General features: G+C 48.8%; 1 protein-coding gene across 2 annotated transcripts; it reads left to right on the forward strand.

Moving 5' to 3' along the window:
* Window positions 1–437: 437 nt before the first annotated feature.
* On the forward strand, window positions 438–22162 carry CLIC6 (CLIC family member 6). Of its 2 annotated transcripts, XM_088160695.1 has the most exons (7): window positions 438–2867; window positions 2967–3164; window positions 17031–17140; window positions 17331–17456; window positions 18832–18938; window positions 19962–20143; window positions 21278–22162. In XM_088160695.1, the coding sequence occupies exons 1-7, from the start codon at window positions 438–440 to the stop codon at window positions 21437–21439; spliced, it is 3315 nt and encodes a 1104-aa protein (XP_088016821.1). In that variant the 3' UTR covers window positions 21440–22162. The 2 variants fall into 2 exon arrangements, with proteins under 2 accessions (XP_088016821.1, XP_088016822.1); XM_088160696.1 differs by lacking the exons at window positions 438–2867; window positions 2967–3164 and adding an exon at window positions 15803–16362 and having other exon boundaries at window positions 21278–22134.
* The last annotated feature ends 1365 nt before the right edge of the window (window positions 22163–23527 follow it).

A 23527-nucleotide genomic window follows, 5' to 3' on the forward strand; every position in this document is an offset into this window, starting at 1 on the left:
CCGCCTGCGGGCCGGGGGCGGCCGGGGGCAGCGCTCGGTGTGCCGTGATCCCGTTCCACTGCGGGACTGGGCAGGAGCTGTCCCCGGGCAGGAGCGGTGGGACGAAGCACGGGCTGTGCCCGGAGCGGGGCAGGGGCTGTGCCCGGGGCAGGGGCTGTACCCGGGGCAGGGGCTGTGCCCGGAGCGGGGGCTGTACCCGGGGCAGGGGCTGTGCCCGGAGCGGTGGGACTGTACCGGGGCTGTGTCCGGAGCGGGTCAGGGACTGTACCGGGGCAGTGCCCGGAGCAGGGCAGGTGCGGTGGGAGGAGCGCAGCCCCGGCCCCGCCGCCCCCGTTCCCCCCGGGCTGTCCCCGCCCCGTTCCCCCCGGCCGTGCCCGGCGCTGCTCCGCGGCCGCTCCGCTGCTCCGGCTCGTCCCTGGCGTGGCGGCGGTCCCGGCATGGCGGAGAGCCCCGGGCGGGCCCCGGAGCGCAGCGATGTCCCTCGGGACGGAGGCGAGGACGAGGCGGCAGCGGGGGCTCGGCCCGGGCTGTGCCCCGAGCCCTCGGACGGGCCCGCGGAGCCGAGCCCGGAGCCCCCCGGGGACAGCGGCTCCCCCGAGAGCCCGGGGACAGCGAGCGCGGAGCGGCGGGACCCCGGCGGGGACAGCCCGGGGGACGAGGGGCAGCCGGGCGGGGAGCCGGGGGCCGCGGGGGTGATGGACGGGCCCGAGGGCTCCGCAACGAACGGGGCAGAGCCCGAGGGAGAGGCGGTGGCACCGGCGGGGACGGGGCCTGAAGGGGCAGCCCCGGGGCGGATGGAGCCCGAGGACGCGGCTGTGAGCCCGGCGGGGACGGCGCTGGGAGAGGCGGCCCCGGCAGCGACAGAGCCCGAGGACGGCGCCGTGGCCCCGGCCGGGACCGAGCCCGAGGGCGCAGTGGCCGCTCCGACGGGGACGGAACCCGAAAAAGCAGCCCCGGCGGGGACGGAGCCCGAGGACCTGGTGGTGGCTCCGGCGGGGACGGAGCCCCAGGTGAGAGAGGCCGTGAGGGGAGAAGCCCCGACGGAAAAAGAGCCCCAGGAGGCGGCGACGGCTGTCCCGGCAGAACCGGAGCCTGAGGAGGCTGCGGCGACAGCCCCGGCGGGGACAGAGCCCGGAGAGGCAGAGGTGACAACCCCGATGGGGACAGAGCCCGGAGAGGCAGAGGTGACAGTCCCGATGGGGACAGAGCCCGAGGAAGCAGAGGTGACAGAGCCCAGGGAAGCAGAGGTGACAGCCCCGGTGGGGACAGAGCCCAGGGAAGCAGAGGTGACAGCCCCGATGGGGACAGAGCCCGGAGAGGCAGAGGTGACAGAGCCCGGAGAGGCAGAGGTGACAGAGCCCAGGGAAGCAGAGGTGACAGCCCCGGCGGGGACAGAGCCCGGAGAGGCGCAGGGACAGGCGGTCCCAGCGGGAACAGAGCCCGAGGAGGCTGTCGCGACAGCCCCGTCCGGGACAGATCCCGAGGAAGCTCTGAGGGAGGAAGCCCGGTCGGGGACAGAGCCCGAGGAGGCTGCAGTGACAGCTCCAGCGGGGACATTCCCCGAGGATAAAGTGCAGGAGGAAACCCCAGCGGGGACAGTCCCCGAGAACGCGGTGCAGGAGGCAGCCCCGGCTGGGACAGTCCCTGAGGAGGGGGTAGCCCCGGTGGGGACAGACCCCGAGGGTGCCGTGCAGGAGGCAGCCTCGGCTGGAGGGACAGTTGGAGAGGATGAGGTGCAGGAGGCGGCCCCGGTTGCTGTGACAGTCCCCGAAGAGGCGTTGGGGACAGTCCCTAAGGATGAGGTGCAGGAGGCAGCCCCGGCTGGGACGGTTCCCGAGGAGGGGGCGGCCCCGCTGGGGACACTCGCTAAGGGTGAGGTGCGGGAGGCAGCGCAGGCAGGGACAATCTCTGAGGAGGTGCTGGGGACAGTCCCCGAGGATGCGGTGCAGGAGGCAGCCCCGGCTGATGTGACAGTCCCCGAGGACGCAGTGCCAGCCCCAGCTGATGTGACAATCCCTAAGGATGTCCCCGAGGACGCGGTGCCAGCCCCGGCTGATGTGACAGTTCCTGAGGATGTCCCCGAGGATGCGGTGCAGGAGGCAGCCCCGGCTGATGTGACAGTCCCTAAGGATGTCCCCGAGAACGCAGTGCCAGCCCCGGCTGATGTGACAATCCCTAAGGATGTCGCCAACGTGCAAGAGCCAGCCCTGGCAGGGACAGTCCCCGAGGTTATGGTGCCAGCCCCAGCTGATGTGACAGTCCCCAAGGATGCAGTGCCAGCCCCAGCTGATGTCACAGTCCCCGAGGACGCGGTGCCACCCCCGGCTGATGTGACAGTCCCCGAGGATGCGGTGCCAGCCCCAGCTGATGTGACAATCCCTAAGGATGTCCCCGAGAACGCGGTGCCAGCCCCAGCTGATGTGACAGTTCCTGAGGATGTCCCCAAGGTGCAGGAGCCAGCCCTGGCTGGGACAGTCCCCGAGGTTGCGGTGCCAGCCCCAGCTGATGGGACAGTCCCTAAAGATGTCCCCGAGGATGCAGTGCCAGCCCCGGCCGATGTGACAGTCCCTAGGGATGTCCCCGAGAACGCAATGGCAGCCCCGGCTGATGTGACAGTCCCCGAGGACGCGGTGCCAGCCCCAGCTGATGTGACAGTCCCTAAGGATGCCCCCGAGGATGCAGTGCCAGCCCTGGCTGGGACAGTCCCCGAGGACGCGGTGCCAGCCCCGGCCGATGTGACAGTCCCTAAGGATGCCCCCGAGGACGCGGTGCCAGCCCCAGCTGATGTGACAGTTCCTGAGGATGTCCCCAAGGTGCAGGAGCCAGCCCTGGCTGGGACAGTCCCCGAGGACGCGGTGCCAGCCCCGGCCGATGTGCCAGTCCCTGCCCAGAGCCCTGGCACAGCTCAGGTGGCCTTGCCCACCCGAGGGGTCCCCTCTGGCCGTGCCCGGTCCCCGGGGGCGGAGCGGGACCCCCCAGCCCCGGCCGGGACCGGAGCCCCGGACCCCCAGGGCGGGCGGGACGCGGCGGATCCGAACCTGAACGGGGAGAGGGACCGGGAGCAGCTCCAGGAGGACGGGACGGGCTCGCCGGGAGCCCTGGAGGAAGAGGAGGAAGAGGAGGAGGAGGAGAAGCAGGAACACGACATTTCCCTCTTCGTCAAGGTAGGGGTGAGGGGTGCCGGGGAATCTCCGTGGGGAATCTCCTCTTGCAGGATCCCTGTGTGGGAGGCATTTAATTGTGACCAAGGTGATTTGGTTATTAACGCCCAAAATAAATTTGCCTCTTGCTCCTCACTCCTTCAGGAATCGCTGGCATAAGGAGCTCACCGTGGATTTTCAGATCTCCAAAATGCAGGGAGAGGGATTCTCATCAGAGGGGCCGAGAGGGAAGAACCTGGGAAATGTCGTTTCAAATGGGATGCTGGCATTTTCTGACATGAATTGTGGGTGACATTTAGAGAATCGTCCCAAATTTTGGCGAGGCTGAACTCACAGCTGGTAAAGAGCATCCCTTGTAATTGTCCAGTTCGTGTTTGTTTGAAGGGAAGATTTGAGTTACAGGAGGGAAAAAAAAAAAAAAAAAAAAAAAGGCGGGGGAGAGGAGAAGGAAACTAAAGCTGATTTCTGGTATTTTATTGAGTAGAGCAGTTTCTATCCTGTCCCTGGAATCCCACCAAAACCCCTGGGATTTGGCATGGGAACAGCAGCCATGCACAGAGTCTTTATCAGATGGGATTTTCAGTGTGTAGAAAGCATCTGAAGGTGATTTCTTCCCTCTTCTCTGACCCCTCTGGACTAAAATGTGGAGCAGGCTGGGATAAACATAAAGCTAAGGAAATAAAGCTGGGGAAGCAGAAGGCATTTGGGACCTTCTCCTCTCCAAACCATCCCATCCTGTACCTCCTGAGCTGGCTGAGGCTGCTTCTGCCAGCCAGAATTCATCCTAAAATAAAAATAAAATTAAAATTAACACTTGGTGCCTTTCACTTTATGGGAGAAAAAACGTGTCCAAAATGAGAGAGCAGCCCAGAGAATTAAGTGCATTTGTTGTGATTCTGTGGTTCCCAAATACTGGATTATACATGGGCCTTGAAAATATTTGTGACTCAATAAAGGCAGAAGGAGAAGGGAGGAGCATTTTTATGATGGGCTTAATATTGGTAATTTAAGAATGCCTAGAAAACAATCCAGCTGCTTTTCTAATTATTTCTGTATTACAAAGCTTGAGTATTTTACCTCACCTGGAGCTGGAATTTTGTAGCTGGGATTGGATTAGTTTTTATTTAGAGGTTGGCATGAGTTTCTCCAGGAAAAGGGAAAAAAAAAAAAAAAGCCAACTGGAGGGCTCAGTATCTCCCCAGGCACCAAAATGGCCATGCCATGGTTTGACAGCACAACACAAATACAGAGAAATGTAAAAAGAAATCCCAAAATGGGAGAAAATGCACAAGAAAACAACACAGGAACAGTGCTGGAATAATCCTGGCACTTCCCCTGCTAGGGAATATTATCCTAGGCCAACATTAAATTATATATCATTTATTTTCTTTAGATAACAATACCCATTATTCCAGGTGTTTCAAAGGCAAATGTTCCTTCCCAAAGGTCATCCAGATATCCTTTCCTTGGGAATTCAGTGTCCCTGGTACCTTGTGTTCTCTGCTCTTCAAGGGCTCTTTTCCCTTCTGTAGCAAAAGCTCTTTATTGTTCAGAAAACTTCTGTAAATGTCAGAATTATTTTTTTTTTACCTCTTGGAACTCTCACTAAACTTCACTCCATTGATTTTAAGCAGTAGAACATTTATCTAAAACTTAAGAGTTTATTTCTAAATTGAAATTATCTAATTATAAATGGAAAACTCAACAGAATCAGAGCTGCAGATTTCAGAATTCCAAAGATTCCTAAGGATGGATTTCTCTGTACCACAAACACTTGACCCAGTTGGAGCACAAGGCCTTGCTCATTTCCCAAAACATTTCTTCCTCAGTTTCAGGGTTAAATGGATTTTAGTCAAAGCTGACCATGAGCACAGGGTGATAGATTTTATCCAAGGAAAATCAGGGGGATTTATCCAGTTTGGTGACATTTTTGGTCTCTGAATTATTTATCTCCTTTCAGAGGATGATTTCATTCCCATCACAGGCAGAGCTGACTCTGTGCAGCAGAATTTCCTTGCACCACTCCTGAGATATCCTTGAGTGACTTCACACAGAGCTGTGCAGAGTCACAGAAAGGGCTAAAAACTGAGAAAAGAAAAGATTTACTGGGAGCACAGAAATGGAAACAACTTCATCCCTGCCTCCAGAGTCAGTAAACCCAGCTGAAAATGGGAATGGGGCTTTCCTACAAAAAAGAAAAAAAAATAATAATTATTTTCTCTGATGTGATGAATCTGGGCCTTAAATAGAACTTGGATTATAAAAGAACAACTGAATTTTGAGTGCTGTGGGTAAGAAATCCGTGGGCAGCAGGAGCTCAGCTCCCTGGAACACCTGGCTGCTCATTCAGTGGAGTCTGTGCTTGGTGTAAACGCTGCACTTGTCAGCACTGAGGAGGTGCTGGTGCTGAAAATCTGGATTTTTCCACCTCAGTCAGGGTGTGAGTGAGTCAGGCAGTGAGGTGAGTGTTGGTTATCCAGGCAATAACTTCTGTGTGTGCCCAAACCCAGGGGGGCAGATGTTTGTGGGCCTTTTTTAGTGCAGATTCACCACAGGAGCTCAGAATTTCGATGGTCTCAATAAGTGAAATTTAAGATTTCTGCGTGCAGAGTTCCACCAGCTCCCCACACTGAGTTCTGCTCCCTTCTCCTCACTCCCTGTTTTTATCCTTCCTGAGCTCCACTCCTGCAGGACCTTGTCTCAGGTGCCACATCACTGCCAATTGCAAAAAAAAAGTTCAATCTTAACTTTAAAAATCCTGTCATTTAAAATCCTGTCATTTTTTTGTAAGCTACTTCCCTCCACCATTCCTTTGGGTATTTTCTCTTGCATTGTGAGTGAGACCTTTCTGCTTTTTTTAATTGAGGAGTTATGAAAGCTTTGGGCTGGGGACAAGCTGGGACTCCACGGGCTGGGAGGGCTTTTCCAACCTCAGGGAATCTGGGATGCTGTGAAAGTTATCCCAGAGGAAGGAAAATATAATCCTGTGTGATTTGGGGCAGTGCTGTGTGATTTAGGGGCAGTGCTGTGATTTGGGGGCAGTGCTGTGATTTAGGGGCAGTGCTGTGATTTAGGGGCAGTGCTGTGATTTGGGGTCTGTGCTGTGATTTGGGGTCTGTGCTGTGATTTAGGGGCAGTGCTGTGATTTAGGGGCAGTGCTGTGTGATTTGGGGGCAGTGCTGTGATTTGGGATCCCTGGCTGTACCAAAATCAGCATTTCTCCAAAGCCAAAGCAGGAAGTTGGCTCCTTTCCCATGAGTGTTTGTCCTCTCACAGCTCCCTCTGAATTTATTTTTTTTTTTTCAGCTGGAATATGGCAATTCCAGCTTCCCTAATGCAGCTTAAGAGGAAGTGGAATTACAAATTCCATTCATAACTCTCTGGGTTCTTGTGTGTGCTGGGGGCACCGTGAGCAGCAGCTTTTCTGGGGGTTGCAATGAGATGAGTTTTAAGGCCCCTTCCAACCCAAACCTTTCTGTGATTCCAAAAATTCCTGAGGGAGCTGGGAAAGGGGAGAAAAGGAGGCTCGGGGGGACCTTGTGGCTCTGCACAAGTCCCTGCCAGGAGGGGCAGGCAAAGGAGGAGAGGAAATGGCCTCAAATTGCAGCAGGGCAGGCTCAGGGTGGAGATTGGCAAAGAAAATTTCCCTGGCAGAGTGGTCAGGCCTTGGGATGAGCTGCCCAGGGAGGTTTGCAGTCACTGTCTGTGGGAGTGTTCAGGAGCAGGCTGGATGTGGCCCTTGGGGACAGGGTTTGGGGGATGCTGCTGGCACTGGGGTGGCACTGGAGGATCCTGGAGGCTCCTCCAGCCTTGGTGATTCTGGGATTTAGACAATTGTCAGACCAATGTCCTTGTCCAGATTGACATAAACCAACAGATAAAAATCAGTGATCAGTTGCATCAAAGTTAGTTTTTTGTAATTTAGTCAGAATCACTGATTGGTTTGGTTTGGAAAAGACCTCAAATCCCACCCAGTGCCCCCCCTGCCATGGCAGGGACACCTCCCACTGTCCCAGGCTGCTCCAAGCCCTGTCCAGCCTGGCTCTGGACACTGGCAGGGATAACAGAACCACAGCTTTGTGTAAATAAAAACCATCCTGGAACCATCCTTTGCCTGGAATTGTTAAATCTCTGTTTGCCCCCAGGACTGTGCAAGCCTCTGTTCATCCCCAGGGCTCATCTCTGTGGTTTGAAGGTTGGTTCTAGGCAAAAAAAACCCAAAAAAAAATAAAAAAAAAAAAAAAAAAAAGAAAATTGAGACAAAGTCAAGATCTTCAAAGCTTCCTGGCCCTATTCCTATTTTTATTTCCTCCCAGCTGCCTGTTGCAGTAAAGCCCCACACCATGTGTTTTGCTTTAAGCACAAGCTTAAAGTCACGTGCTGTTTAAGCCCTTCATTAAACAGGGAACCTTTCCTGATCCAGGCCCAGGGCACAGCTTGGATTTTGTGCTGGTTGGAACCAGCAGAGTCTCCTGATGAGATCATGCCAGCTGCCCAAATTCCACCCGTGGGGCCTCTGCTCCTGAATTTTGTTTTTCTGAACCTGCTCTCACCTGTGAGCAGCACAGAGCAGGGCCAAGGGGGGAGTTTTCCTTGGCTGCTCTCTGCCCTCAGTCCCTTTCAGGTTGTCTGAAAATTAAATTTCAGTCCCTAAATGTTGTTGGGGAACCTCAGCCTTCCCCAGGAGCTGCCCTGGCTGTGTTCTCTGCATGTGGGATGTGTTCAGAGGTGGTGATGGTGAGCCTGGATGAGCTTGAAGGGCCCTTCCAAATGTGATAATTTCGGGATGAGGATCATCCTGCAGCTCTGCCACGGAGTTTTCACCCTGTCTGTTGAATTTGAGCCTTGATTGATGTTTCCTGTAGGGGAATAACAAAGCAGTCTAGAGAACTCGTGGCATTCACAAATATAAAACATTAGAGAGTGGGGGGAGTGATTTTGTGGAAAGTGATTTGACCAATTACTTGGGTAATATAATTATACTAAAATCAAATTATTAAAAACATCAGGGGAAGCTTTGGAAAGGGCCTTCTTTAAATAAAAATGTGTAGTGGAAAGTGTCCCTGCCCATGGCAGGGGGTTGGAATGAGATGATCTTTAAGGTCCTTCCAACCCAAACCATTCCCTGAGTGCCTCAGTGGGATTTTTATGGAAATAAAACCTGCCAGTGTAAAGCTTTTCTTCCAGTGTTGTGTGGACTGTGCAAATCCATATTCATGACTCTTTGTTAGTTTAAATTCTGTGAGGCAGAAGTGATAATGGAATGAGGAATTTCTCAGCATGCCCAGCGTTTTTTTTTAGGATACTTTTTCCTGGTGATGCCACCTGGAATTTTATGGTTTTTAACCAGAGAGAGACTCTTCAGAGCTGGGAAAGGGAATCAGGCAGAGAAAGGAAAAATGAGAGTTTATGAAAGGGGAAGTGAAGTGTGGAGACATCCCCCAGTGCCATCACTGAGTGTATTCCCTGTGTTTTCCCTGGAAAAGTCCTACAGATTCTTTTTTTTTTTTTTTTTTTCCTCTCTGAAGGTTTTGGGACCAGGGAATGGGCAAAGCTGCCACAGCTCCAGCAGGGATGCCCAGGCTGGGATTTTTGGGGGTTCTGGGCAGGGCAGGGTGGGATCCCTGGGGGTCCCTTCCAGCTCAGGATATTCCCTGATTATTTAAAAATTAATGGCTTGTCCCCTCTGCCTCTGCCTAAGTGAATGCCCTGGGAAGGTGACCCAAAATCTCCTTGCTGAGATGATAAAATGATAAAATGTGACAATGTGGCTGATGATTTCCTGATAAAAACTCAGCTCAAGTGACTCCATTCCAGCTGCTCTCGATGACAGCACTGTAAAGTTTTAATTCCACCCTAAAAATATTGAATTTCTCCAAGCAAACAGCTGGGACCAGCCTGTCCCTGCTGGTGGGGGCAGAAGGACAAAGGTGAAATTTCCCTTTTTGTTTCATTCCTCTCCATGTGCTGACATTTGAGCACATGTGAGAATATTGCAGATATTCAGAAATGGAGTTGTCAGAGCCCAAAGTCAAACAGCAGAGAGCAAAACATTCCCTGAATTATTCAAATGGGGCAGCTACAAACAGGTTAAACATTGACTCCAATTTCAGAAAAAATTCCCATTTGTGTCTTGGTGAATCATTGACATTTCCCTGGTGGCTGTTTGGGAAATGATTTTTAAAATCATTTTTTTAAATACGAGAGAAGAGAGAGAGAGAAGAGAAAAGAAGAGGAGCATTTTGTAAATACCAAAAAAAAAAAAAAAAAAATTTAAATTGAATTGAATTGAAATTCTTGGAGGGCACCTTCCCACTGCAGCTGACAGGTTTTCTTTTATTCTTTATTCTTTTCTATGACCAAAAGATCACAAATTATTGGAGGTGAAAAAAAAAACTCCCTCACTCTTTTAATATTTCACTTTTACCTCTTGATTTAATTTAGGAATATCATTATCTGAAGCTGTACAAAAGAGCTTCTTTACCTGAGTATTTCTTATTTATTTACTTAGTAGTTTCCAGCACAAATCACAGATATTTTATACAGATAATTTAGAGATATTGTTTTGTTTATGTGCATTGTACACCGTTTAAATGTATTAATTTATACATCTAACTTATAATTGCAGGGTTTTTTACTGAATTTATTACATATAATTTATGTAATAAATTTATACACACAAAATTTATATACATATCAATTTATAAATATAATCTATAGTTTTTATCTATCTAGAAGTATATAGATAGGTTTTTAATATAAAATTTATATCAATTTATAGATATAATTAATAATTTATACTTTTTATCTATGTAGAAGTATATAGATAGGTTTTTTAATATGAAATTTATATCAATTTATAGATATAATTAATAATTTATAGTTTTTATCTATGTAGAAGTATATAGATAGGTTTTATAGATATAAAATTGATACATATATTGATTTATAAATATAATTTATAGTCTTTATCTATTTAGACATAGATATAGTTTTTATAGATATAAAACTGATATATATATCGATTTATAAATATGTTAGAATTTATAGTTTTTATCTATTTAGAAATATATAGTTTTTATAAATACAAAATTTATATATTATATATCGATTTTTAAATGTAATTGATAGTTTTTATCTATCTAGAAGTATGTAGATAGTTTTTATAGATACAAAATTTATATATATATCAATTTTTAAATATAATTGATAGTTTTTATCTATCTAGAAGTATGTAGATAGTTTTTATGGATATAAAATTTATATATTATATATATATATATATCAAATTTTAAATCTAATTGATAGTTTTTATCTACCTAGAAGTATGTAGATCGTTTTTAGATGTCATTTTGATGCAGTTTTTGTATTGAGCTTGGAGAGCCCGGCAGTGTTGCAGGGTGAGTGGAAGTGCAGTGTCAGCCAGGATGGATCACAGAAATCCCCTGTAATCCGTTTTTCCCAGAACATGTTCAGGAATACAAAACCCTTTTGTTGAAATAATTCCCTGGAAGAATTTCTGAAGGCTCTGAGGGTTTTTTTTTTTTTTTGTCTCCAGGATGAGCTGGCACCTCCCCACCTTATTAAATGGGGATTAGGAATAGCAGGGAGGGATAATTCCATCATAATTCCATCATAATTCCATCATAATTCCATAATTCCTGTAACAGGATAAATGTTTAATAGCATTTGGGCTGCTGCTTGTGACCTGGGAATGTTCCCAGGGGCAAATTCCCAAAATTCCCAGGGCACTTTGGGAATAGCTGGGGGCAGATCCAAAGCACTGACCTGGAACTGGGCAGCTCCAATTTCACCTGGCTTTGGTTAAAGGCCTTGGAGTTTTTCTTCCACTCCTGGCAATGGCTTGAAAATAATCTTGAAAATTCAAATAAAAGGCTGGGTAAGGATTAAAGGGAGTGATCAAAGAGGGCTGAGCTGGCCTTGGACACTGCCAGGGGTGTCCTCCTCACAGGGAGGAATTTCCTCCCAAAAGAAGAGAAAAAAAAATCCCTTCTCATCATGTCTGAAAAAACAAATAAATGATCCTGACTCCAATCAGTGCTGGGCTGAGCGAGACACAGACCAAGGGGAACTCAAAATGCAAAGCAAAATTGCAAAATCACAATTATTCCTGTAGGATACTCCCAAACTGGGCAAGATTTATTTAAGCTCTGCTCAAGTGCAGTTTCAGTTTTTCAGTCTTTCAGTCCACAATTCCATTTCCCCACTTATTTTTCCATTTATTTTCCCTGCACTGCCCCATGCTCTGCTAAATCCTGTAGCTACTGCAGTGGTTTTAAATGCAGGTCTGGTGTAGGGAGACACATTTGGCAAAAGAAACCTGGAATTTGCATTTTGCCTTTGCAATTTCATTAGATTTGAGGGATTTTTTTTATTTTTTTTTAATGTAGAGAGCCATGGCTGTGGCTGGAAATTCCTGTGACACCATGAGGGGCCTGGCCCAAGGCAACAGCAGAGTTATAAAATCACAGAATTTATTTATTTTCTTCTTTTGTAAAGAGTGCTTTCACACATAAATTTAATATTTAATCTGTTAATTAATTAAATAAGGTGACTTAGTAAACCACAGCCTCTAAAAATACAATATAGGACATCTCACATTTTAATTTTCAACTGCACTCCCTTGGTTTTTGCTCACTTTACAAACTTAATAATTCATTTATTTATTACCTTTAGCAGAACTGGAAGGGTGTAGAAATACTGTGCAGGTTTTAATCTCAAAATCAAATTTAAATGGGCATAAAATCGAAGATTAGATCTGAGTTTGGGCCTTTTGTTTCTCATTATTTATAAAACAACTGGCCAAAAGTAAAAAGCTGAGTGCCACAAAGAAGGAGAATTTCTCCCTCTGCATCGAAACCATTTAATGACTTACAGGGTGATTAAGTTAATTTCTGCAATAATTACTTACCCAGCAGCCCCCGGGCACTAAATAAAGCAGGGAGAGGAGAAAAGAAGTTTTCTCTGCCCCGAGGAGGCTCCTGGCACACAGGAGAGAGAAGGAGCTGAATCCAGAGGGAAAAATCCTTCCCTGGGAGTGTGGGAGGAATAAAATTCCCAAAAAGCTGTGGCTGCCCCTGGGTACCTGGAATGTTCAGTTCCAGGTTGGACATTGGGAGGTGTCCCTGGATGAGTTTTAGGGTCCTTTCCAACCCAAACCATTCCATAATTCTATGGAATTACAGCTTCAGCCTCATTTTCCTCTCTGTTTCTAGAGAGAACTAGAATTTCCAGATGGATGTCGCCCCCTTGAGCTGTGAGCACGGCTCAGTACATATCAACAGGGCTGAGGGAGACATCCCATAAATATCCAACACATTTTTAATCCTGATCGTGCCCTGAGGACCAGGAGCATTCGAAGAACAATTTCTACTTGAGGGCTTTATTGACCATTCAAGTCATGAAACCTAAAATAAAAAAATGGCAGTAAATTGACTCCAACACTGCATGAAAGCAAGAATATCAAATTCCAGAAACCAAACAGAATGGCAAGACTTAAAAATGGAATTGTTGGCTGTTAGGAGATAATCAATGGTCAGGATAAACCTGCCCAAGATTTAAAATGTGTGAAGGGAGCAAGATTTTCCTCATTCCTGCAGGTGGGGTCCCAGCCCAAAGCCCCTGTTTGAGATAAACTCAGCCTTGAGCCAATTCTGCTGATCCCAGATCACCAACACCCAGCTCAGAGGAGTCCTGTGCTCACTGAAGCTGGGCAGGTGTCAGGTTCATTCCTTTTATCACTTCCAGTGTAAAGGTAATTCCTTCTATCACCTCCAGTGTAAATTTAATTCCTTTCATCATCTCCAGTGTAAAGGAATTCCTTTCATCACCTCCAATGTAAAGTTAATTCCTTTCATCACCTCCAGTGTAAATTTAATTCCTTTCATCACTTCCAGTGTAAAGGTAATTCCTTCTATCACCTCCAGTGTAAAGTTAATTAATTCCTTTTATCACCTCCAGTGCCAAGTTAATTCCTTTATTACCTCCAGTGTAAAGGTAATTCCTTTTCCACCTCCAGTGTAAAGTTCATTCACCTGCTCTCAATTCCTCTCATCCCCTTCCCCTTGGCATCACTTTTAGGCCCAGCTTTGGCCAAAAGTCTTTTAATCTACACAAAGTTTTATTAAAACACGTGCAAAAATCCTCCTGCACTGCCACACCCCTGCAGAGGGTCCGGGCATAGATTTTGTGTTTGATTTTCAGTGAGGAGCAGACTTTTCATCCCATGTTTGCTCAGTACTGAGTTCACAGTGCCTGGATGCTGCTCTGAAGGTTTCTTGTCCTGTGTTCCTGAGGAAAAAGGAAAATTTGATTTTCCCTCTTCCCTGGGAGGGTGGTGAGGCCCTGGAATGGAATTTCCCCAATCCCTGGAAATGCCCAAGGTAAACTCAAATAAAACTTGGAGCAACCTGGGATAGTGGAAAGTGTTTATTTTGCTCTTGAGAAAAAAGGAATTTTTTTATTTTTTTTTTAACTGAAGGGGTGTCCAGCTGCTGTTTTCACACCTCTGTTGTTGAGCTTCCCTTTGAGGATGTCACACACAGCAAGAAGTACCAAAAATACAATTTATCTGCAGGAATCATCAGCCATATTTTAAACATGGGAGGTTTTTTTTCCCTGCTATTTGGCTGAGAAAATGAACAGCTAAAATATCTATATTAATAATTTAATATTTATAATATCTATAAATCATATATATTACAATTTTAGTGGTGGGTATTGGTGGGTAGGCAGAATTCTGGGGCTGTTGAAAAGCATTGGAATAATAAGTGACAAAATTGGTACTTTCTCCCTAAAAACTTATTTTTAATTGCAGCTGCTGTGTCTTAAAATTCAGCCCGGAGTTACAATTTCTGCATCTCAAATGCTCTCAAGAGCAACATTTTGAGCCCAGTAGGTGGCATCAAAAGGATTCTGTGAAATTCAATCTTCGGGTGTTTGTTCTTCAGCCACGGAGTAAAAACAGAGAGAAAATTCCAGGTGATCCCTTCCTGACAAAAAGCTTTGGATTGGATGTGACCTGACCCAAATGTAACATAACATAAAATGTTAATAAGTGCATTAGAGCTGCATTGAGTGAACAAAAATTAATTGTAATTTTAATTTTCGTGGTGTTTTTTTAACAGCAGTACTATTGCCAGACGGAAGTAATTTCGGATTTTTAAAAGGTTTTATATAGCCACGATATAATTTAATGTATTTAATATATATTTTAATATTGCTGAAACAAAAGTAAATTTGGTGGGGTTTTCAGTGTTTTAATAGTGTAGAAATCTGCAGAAATACTGTACAGTCATCAAAAGTTTAAAAACCACCTTGTGTCCTCCAGGAGTAGATGGGATATTTTGTTCATGGAATCCCAGAGTGGTTCATGGGACACTTCCACTGTCCCAGCCTGGCCTTGGGCACTGCCAGGGATGGAGAGGGGCATTGAGCAACCTTTAAAATGAAAGAAAAAATTAAAATTAAACCTTTTTTTTTTTTTTTTTAATAGTTAAAAGAGGGTATCTATCACAGCACACTGCCAGAACATGGTTATATCTAGAAATTAGATATTTAGGGTCTAAAAAACACCAGGAGGGGCTGAGGGAGCTGGGAAAGGGGAGAAAAGGAGGCTCAGGGGGGACCTTGTGGCTCTGCACAAGTCCCTGCCAGGAGGGGCAGGCAAAGGAGGAGAGGAAATGGCCTCAAATTGCAGCAGGGCAGGCTCAGGGTGGAGATTGGCAAAGAAAATTTCCCTGGCAGAGTGGTCAGGCCTTGGGATGAGCTGCCCAGGGAGGTTTGCAGTCACTGTCTGTGGGAGTGTTCAGGAGCAGGCTGGATGTGGCCCTTGGGGACAGGGTTTGGGGGATGCTGCTGGCACTGGGGTGGCACTGGAGGATCCTGGAGGGCTCTTCCTGCCTTCAGTAATTGTGAGATTGTGTGATCAGTCTGAGCTCCTGTGCTGGTATCAGCAAAATCCCCTCAGGTTCTCCCATCAGAGCTCACATCCCTGTGGGTGACCTCTCCCTGTCCCCTCTCCCTGTCCCCTCTCCCTGTTCCCTCTCCCTGTCCCCGAGCTCAGCCAGGGCCCAGCTGGTGCCAAAGGCAGTGCCAGGTGCCCACAGCAGGGTCCTGCTGATCCACAGCTGCTGCAGGGGGACAAACACCTCCCTGCATCCTCAGAAAATCACCTCAGCTCTGCCATGGCTGCCTCAGCCCAAAGTGTCTCAGTTCCTCTGATTTTTTTCACCCTCCAGCTCAGAGGATGTGCAGGGAGCCAGCACAGCCCCTGAGGCCCTGGCACAGGGTGCCCAGAGATGTGGATTCCCCACCCCTGGCAGTGCCCAAGGCCGGTTTGGATGGAGTTTGGAGCAGCCTGGGACAGTGGGAGGTGTCCCTGCCACGGCAGGGGTGGCACTGGGTGGGCTTTGAGCTCCCTCCCAATCCAAACCAGTCTGGGATGGTGTTGGCTACACATCTGGCAGCACAGCTGGGCAAGGGCAGCAGGCTTGTGGCAACTCCAACACTGCCAGAGATGCAGTTGGGAAGGAGCTGGTGGGATCCAGCTCCTCTCCAGATGCTCCCTGTCCCCAACAGTGTCCCCAGGCTGCTGCTTCTGCCCTGGGCACAGCCTGGCACAGGGTGGGGGTGCCCATGGCCACACCAAGGGGTCACCATCAGACTCTTGCCCTCCTTTTCCCTTCAGGGTGGGTAACACCTGCCTCCAGAGGCAGGATGAGACCCAATGGAGCTGCTGTGCATTTAGCTCCATTCTAAGCCGTGCTGGCAGCGTTTCAGGCTGATATTTTTTGCAAGTTCCACAGCAGTTTTGTGTCTCCTGGCTGCTGGCAGCTGCAGAGCACTGCTCTGAGTAGGAGGAAAACCACAAAGGCAGCTTTTGAGCAGCTCTCAGCTTTGCCACCTACGAAACAAGGCTCTCCTGACAGAAACAAGGCTTTTCTAAGCCAGCAGTCCAGCTGTTCCAGCATTTTTTGAGAGTTCTCATCCTCTGGCAGTGCTGGAGGCACTCCTGGTTCTCCCAGTGGTTGCAAGGCAGAGAGGAGAGGGTTTTTCCAGGGAGATTCCTCAGGTTCATAGGGAGAACCAGACAATTTATCCAGTCCTTGCCATGCATGCCTGGAGCTCCTGCCTGCTCCAGACCAGGCCCTTGTTTCCAACCATCGAGCTCTTTGTGAAGGTGAGCACTGTGTGTTTGTTTGTGGAGGAGGTTTTGCTGAATTTGACATTTGTTTGATAGCATTGAGCAAAGGAAAAAGGAGAAACAGAACTGGTTTGATTCGTGTGTTTTGTTGGGTTAAAAGGGCTGCAAGGCTTAATGAACTAACCTATTAACTGTGAGACACTTGGGTTTTAATGCTTTTGACCCTGATTTAATCTAAATTTTTAAGTTGTGCTTTAGGAGAATCATGTGAAGGGCTTAAAAATGAGACTCCTGATGTCTTGCAGTGTTACACCAAGTCTCACTCAGTAGCTCTTCTGCAAGACTTTGCCTGACTTTAACAAAGCCCCTTAACAAATTGCAATATAAATTACCTGAGAGCAACACTTCATGGCCACCTTCTCCAGGGCTCCCACTTTTCAGCCCTTTAGGCTGAAATTTTTAATTAATTGATTTATTCTGCTTGTTACCTTCAGTGCTTTAGACATCATATCTCTGTTTAGGCTGGTAAATATTTCTCTGTTCCTTTCCTGTGGTCATAAATTGATTTAACCTATTTTCATCTTGCAGTGACTTGTGCAGATTTATGTCCATGTAGACAAATGAGCTGGAGGCTGTTTCCTTTGGAGGCACTGCTGTGATTTATACACAGATGTGTTTGTAATTTGTAATTTTTCCAATTGCAGGCTGGCAGTGATGGGGAAAGTATTGGGAACTGCCCGTTCTCTCAGCGCCTCTTTATGATCCTGTGGCTCAAAGGTGTCATATTTAATGTCACAACCGTGGATCTGAAAAGGTGAGGTTGTAACTTTTCATTCTGAGATTTTCACTTTGTAGCACATCTTTTCCAAAACGGGGATTTTAAAGGGTGACTCTTTTCTGCCAGGCTGGGAGAGCTGGGTGTGTCCAGCCTGGACCCTTCCAGTGCCTAAAGGGGCTGATAAAAAGGAAGGAGAGAAGACTTTTAATGGCTTTTTCTTTCCCAGAAAACCAGCGGACCTGCAGAACCTGGCCCCGGGCACCAACCCCCCGTTCATGACCTTTGATGGGGAAGTGAAAACCGATGTCAACAAGATCGAGGAATTCCTGGAGGAAAAGCTGGCACCGCCCCGGTACCGCATTCCCAATCCCCTTAGGGCTGCACATGGGGGGAACCCAGGGCTGGTCCAGCTCAGGGGGGACCTGGAAACAGAGCTGGGGGTGTCCCCAGGCTGTCCCCAAGTCAGGGCTGTGCTGCTCTCACTGCTGTCCTTCATCCTGAGCTCACTGCTGGGTCATTCCCAGGGCATGGAATCCAGCCCATGGAAACCTGGGAGCTGCTGTAGAAATTTGACTTTTTCCCTGCTCTGACTTGGGATTGTTTGAGGCTTTCCTCTTCACACCACACAAATAATTGGTGCAGCGAGGGGGAAGCTCAGGGTGACCTCACTGGTCTCTAAAGCCACCTGAAGGACACTGCAGTGAGGTGGGGTCGGGCCCTTGTGCCCTGTCCCAAGTGAAGGGATGAGAGGAAATGGCCTCAGGTTATGCCAAGGGAGGTTCAGATTGGAGATTGGAAAAAATGTTCTCCCTTCAAGAGTGGTCAGGCATTGGAATGAGTTGCCCAGGGTGGATCACCATCTCTGGAAGTGTTCCAGTCACCTGGATGTGGTGCTTGGGGACATGGTTTGGGGTGGGGATGGTGGGACTGGATGGTGCTGAAGGTGTTTTCCAAGCCTGGTGACTCTGGGATTCTGTGAAGCCAAGGGCAGTGAACACAAGGGACGTGCTGGGGCTCTTTCAGAGTGTCCAGTGGCTCCATCAGGCTGCACAGGAGGGTCTGAGTTTTGATTTTCCTCCCCTACCCCAGCAGCTCTTCCCACCTCACCCCAAACCCCTCTGTCCCTCCATTGTCCCAGCATTGTATCCCCTACCCCCCAGATCTTTTCTCCTCTGGGATATCAGTCCCCTCCCTGTGCTCCCTTCTCAAGCAGCCAAACCTGACTTAAACCAGGGAAGCAGCTGCTTGCCTCCACTTTGTTCCATTTTTATCCATCTTTGCCTCCACCTTCTTCCATTTTTTATCCATCTTTGCCTCCACTTTCTTCCATTTTTATGCACCCCTGGCAGCCACAGCTCCTGGGATGGCTGCTGTCAGTTTGCTGATGCCCTGGGCTGGGCCAGGAGCCTGAGAGGAGCAGCAGCTCCTGCGAGTGGGGATTTTCCCTTCACTCCTCCTCATGGCAGGAGCCACATTCCAGGTTCCTCACCTCTGGAGGAGAAAGCCTGGAAGACACCCTGAGATGTTTGGGTATTGTTTGCAGCAATAAGACTCATTGCCCTCAGGAAAAGATTATTTAGGTAGAGTTGAAAATAAGTGATTTTTAGTTTAGGATGGTTCCCTTTGAGGCTGTATGTGGCCACCCTCCAAATAAATGTGTATTAACTAGTGGAGACAAAAATAAAGGATAATTGGGTCACTTCTTTTTGTTTCTCTGAACTTCTCAGGTATCCCAAACTTGCACCGAAGCACCCCGAGTCAAACTCTGCAGGAAATGATGTCTTTGCAAAATTCTCTGCATTTATAAAGAACCCGAGAAAAGATGCAAATGAAAGTAGGTGCTGCAGTGCTGTCATCAGCCCTGGGAGGGAGAAACCAGACCTGTGCAGTTGTAGGACACTGCTGGAGATGTCCCATTTCTAGCTCAGGTTAAACAAGGATATTCCAGAGTGTGGAGGCTTTGGAAATCTGTGCTAGTTCCCTCCTTTAATCGAGGATTCCAAGAGTTGGTGAAATCAGATACTGCTGTCACCATGGGATCACCAATTCCAGCCTCTCCTCACTCCTTCAGCTCTGGGCTCTGTGAGGCTGCACCTTCCCCACAGCTTTGCCAAAAGCACAGCCCTCTGGAAGTGAGACATTCCCTATTTCCATAAATAATGGGGATCCCAGCCCCTTGGCACATCCCTAAAGCAAATCCCTCAAGACGACCAGGAATAGCCCTAGGCTGGAGGAAGGCAGGGTGAGAGGAAATATTAGGGAGAAATCCTTTCCTGTGTGGGTGGTGAGGCCCTGGCACAGGTTGGTTGTGTTCTCTCCATCCCTGGCAGTGCCCAAGGCCAGGTTGGACTTTGGGACAGTGGGAGGTGTCCCTGCCATGGCAGGGGTGGCACTGGATGAGCTTTGAGGTCCCTCCCAACCCAAACCATTCCAGGGTTCTTTCTCTGTCCTTCAGCTCTCAGGCCTGTTCCCTGGGCTGGCTTTGAACACCCTGCAGTGGCATCCCAGGGACTTGGTGTTGTCACCCCAGCTGTGCTGCCCTGCCTTGGGCAAGCACTGGCCCCAGGGCAGGAGTCAGTGTGAGGGCAGGGCCAGGCCACGGTGCCAAACCCCGCCCCACAGAGGGGTTTGAGGAGCCATTCCTGGTAACACAGCCCCAGGATGGTTGTTCCCAGAACTGCTTTTAGCTCCTTAGAGCCCTTATCCCAGCATTAAGGTTTAAGCCTAGGATCAAGGAATTCAGGAGTTGGCACAACCACATGTCTGGGCTGGTGCCAGGAGACAGGATGCAGGAGTTGCTTGGTGTCCCAGGGACCTTGGTACAGGCTTGAATGATCTTTTTATTGTCTTAACCCAGATTTGGAAAAATCTTTGCTTAAAGCCCTGAAGAAGCTGGACAACTATTTAAATAGCCCCCTGCCTGATGAAATCGATGCTTACAGCACGGAGGAGATCGCTGTTTCCAGCCGGAAATTCCTGGATGGAGATGAGCTCACTTTAGCAGATTGCAACCTCCTACCAAAGCTCCACATAATCAAGGTTTGCATTTGCTTTTTTAGCCTCCTGGAGTGAAAGGAAGCCTGGCAGCTGAAATGGCAGAGGGATCCTTTCTCTATTCTGAGGGCACAGCCAGGGACACCGAGGCCATTTCCTCGGGGTCATCCTCACTTGGATGGCTGCACTCTGGAATTGCTCCCTGGCAGGGTGGGCAGGGCTGGCACAGGGTGCCCAGAGCAGCTGTGGCTGCCCCTGGATCCCTGGCAGTGCCCAAGGCCAGGCTGGACATTGGGACAGTGGGAGGTGTCCCTGCCATGGAATGGGATGGGGATGAGTTTTAAGGTCCCTCCAACCCAAACCATTCTGTGATTCTACTCTGCAAGGCTCTAGAAGAAAAATGACCACACTGGAATTTCATTTGTTTTCAAACAAACAAGGTCACTTCAGGGAGTTTCCTGTTAGGCTCCAGCTCTGTCAGAGGAAGAGGGAATCCAATCACTTTCCAGCACCTCCACAAGTGAAAACTTTGCCCAGCCATCTCCTCCTGGCTGATCCTATTGCAGGCAGCAGCCGAGGATGAGCCTTTCCCACACTCAGGCCCTGGGAGGCAGCCAGGGCCAGCACAGAGGAGAATCCCCTCGGGTCAGGTGAATGTCTGGAGAAGGACAGAGGAGGAATGTCACACTGTCACATCACCCTTGCTGCCTGCAGGCAGGGATTAAGGCTCAGCCAAGAGTTGTCCTCCCTGATCATTTGAAATTAAGGGTTTTAATATAAATTTTTCCTGTTTCAATGAAAGTTTCCAAGTGTGGGCCAATTTATTCCTGTAGGATTATTCTGTTAATTCTGGCTTAAGTTTGCTGGGTTAACCTTTATCTCTCCCAGTTTGTTCTACTGGTCCACATGGTTTTGTATATCTTTATCAAGATATAGATATAAATACAGATATGGATACAAAACAAATCCTTTGCAAGGATTTCTGCAGCTTTCTTCATCCCATGTCTTCTCTTTATGTCTTTCCCTCTTCTTTCCCCTTGGTCACCAACACCACCAGACTCACACACTGGAAATTAAAAATGGGCATAAAGAGTACGCTTGGAATATTTGGGAGTTTTTGCAAATTACATGTGTAATGATGTTTTTCTTCTTTTTCTTTTTTTTTTCTTTTATTGAAAGGTTGTTGCCAAAAAATACCGAAATTTTCATTTCCCACCTGAAATGACAGGGATTTCGAGATACTTGAAAAACGCATATGCAAGAGATGAATTTACAAACACGTGCCCTGCTGACCAGGAGATTGAATATGCATATTTGGATGTGGCAAAGAGGATGAAGTAACCAGAAGATGCCTCTGTTTATTGCTTCTCTGATGGGCAACAGCCAAGCTGGAAAAGAAAAAACCAGCAGAGATTCTGTGGTGTGATTTCAAGTTCTGTTATTGGCCAATCCTTTTATAATGATTATATTGCATTATTTACTCCTTCTTAAATTACGTGTGTGTGTGTTTGTGTGTCTTGCAAGCAGGAAACATGGTTGTCCATTCCAAGGAAAAGGCATCCATCAATCATAAGGATTTGTAGGATTTAGGGACACAGTGTAGGTCACACACTTACAGCAATAGCACAGACTAAATAGCTGCATTTTGAGAAGAAAGAGGCCTGTTTGAATACCTTGAACCTGTCATTAGAGTTGCCTCTGGTCTCTGCTTCACAGTCCTTGCCAAACCTCACCTTTGACTGGATGGTTTCTCTTTGCTTCACTGCCCTGACCCAGCAGCCCCTGATTGACCCAACCTGCAGGTGGGACCACACCTGATGTCCCCAGGCCTCTGCTCTGGGCTGGAGCCCTGCAGGGCAGCTCCACCAGGAACAATTCCTTTTCCCATTGCACGAGTCTCCTTTGGTGTGGAAAAGAAAGAAAGGAGAATTCCTGTGTTCCCCTCTCTCAAGGCTGCAGAAGTGCTCAAACTTCCCTCCTGCTGCTCCCACAGACAGGAACGCTGCCCTAGGGACTCTCTGTTGTTGGGCATTGGGCAAGGGAGGGGGAGACACTTGGTTGTCCCTGTGGACAGAAGAAATGGGTGAACATCCCATCCCAAACACTCCTGTGGGATTTGTCATCCTTCCGTGATCGTTATTTGGTTTTGGAAAGCAGAGGGGAGGAGGAGAGGCCCAAGAAAGGAACAATCCTTCAGTGACCCTGCCAGGAGGGGCAGTGAGGGGGGTCGGGCTCTGCTCCCAGGGAACAGGGACAGGACAAGGGGAAACGGCCACGAACTGGGCCAGGGGAGGCTCGGGTTGGACAGCAGCAGGAATTTCCCCGTGGAAAGGGTGATCAGACATTAGGAAGAACTGCCCAGGGAGGTTTGGAGTGCCCATCCCTGCAGGTGGCACTCAGTGCTCTGGGCTGGGGACAAGGTGGGCATGGGGCACAGCTGGGACTCCATGGGCTGGGAGGGCTTTTCCAGCCTCGGGGACTCAGGGATGCTATGAAAGTTATCCCAGAGGAATGAAAACATCATCCTGGAGAAAGGCCGTGCCCTGGAGCAGCCCAGGAGCAGCCCCGAGGCTGGAGGTGCCAACAGCGGGCTCCAGGCACGGCTGCTGAGCCCTGAGCCCTGTGGGGCCGCCCAGCAGGAGCAGCAGAGCCCCAGAGCTGCAATGCTGCTGCAGTGCTGTGTGTGCTGCTCTGGCTCTATGGCTGCACAGCGCCGTGCAGCTGCTGCCACAGGGATGTGTCAGAACAGCCCAGAGCTGCTGCTGCCTCAGCTGGGGCTGCACTGAGGGAACCCCTCCTGCCCTGCACAGGGCGGCTCAGGGCAGGCAGGGCTGGGCACGAACACACCCGGCCTGGCTTGCTGGCCACGGGCAGCGCCAGAGCGGGGCTGTGGTGGCTTCGCTGTGGCGGCTGCACAGCCCTGCTGCAAAGGGGTTCCCAGCACGGTTCTCTCTCAGCCGGGCTCCGCGGGCGCCTTTCGTTTGCCTGCAGAGAGCAGGGACAGCCCTGCCCTGCCGGCCCAGCCGGGAACTCTCCCGCTGCCGCTGGGGCTGAGCAGTCACTGCTCACAGGGGACTCCGTGGCACTGAGAGTGAAAATGCAGCAGCACCTCGGAGACACAGCAAACGAAATCCGGACACTCTTTTCTTGTGTCTTACAAGCTTTATTAGAACATACACTAATTCTACACTAACTGGAACAGACTTAGGACCTTATCATGTATCTTAACTACAACCTATTCTATCACATACTGTAATGCAAACATACAATACTTAATAAAAAAAAATAAATTTTATCTTCATTCTTGTATTCTTCAATTATTCTTCTGGTTGTTATTCTTCGTCTTCTTACTACTTTTTCTTACTACTCTTCTTCTTTGCTTCTTCTATGTACTTTTAAATTCTTATTCCTATTCCTATGCTTATTCCT

Source organism: Sturnus vulgaris, chromosome 2 (genome assembly GCF_052056855.1).
Source record: "Sturnus vulgaris isolate bStuVul1 chromosome 2, bStuVul1.hap1, whole genome shotgun sequence".
NCBI classification, from domain to species: domain Eukaryota; kingdom Metazoa; phylum Chordata; class Aves; order Passeriformes; family Sturnidae; genus Sturnus; species Sturnus vulgaris.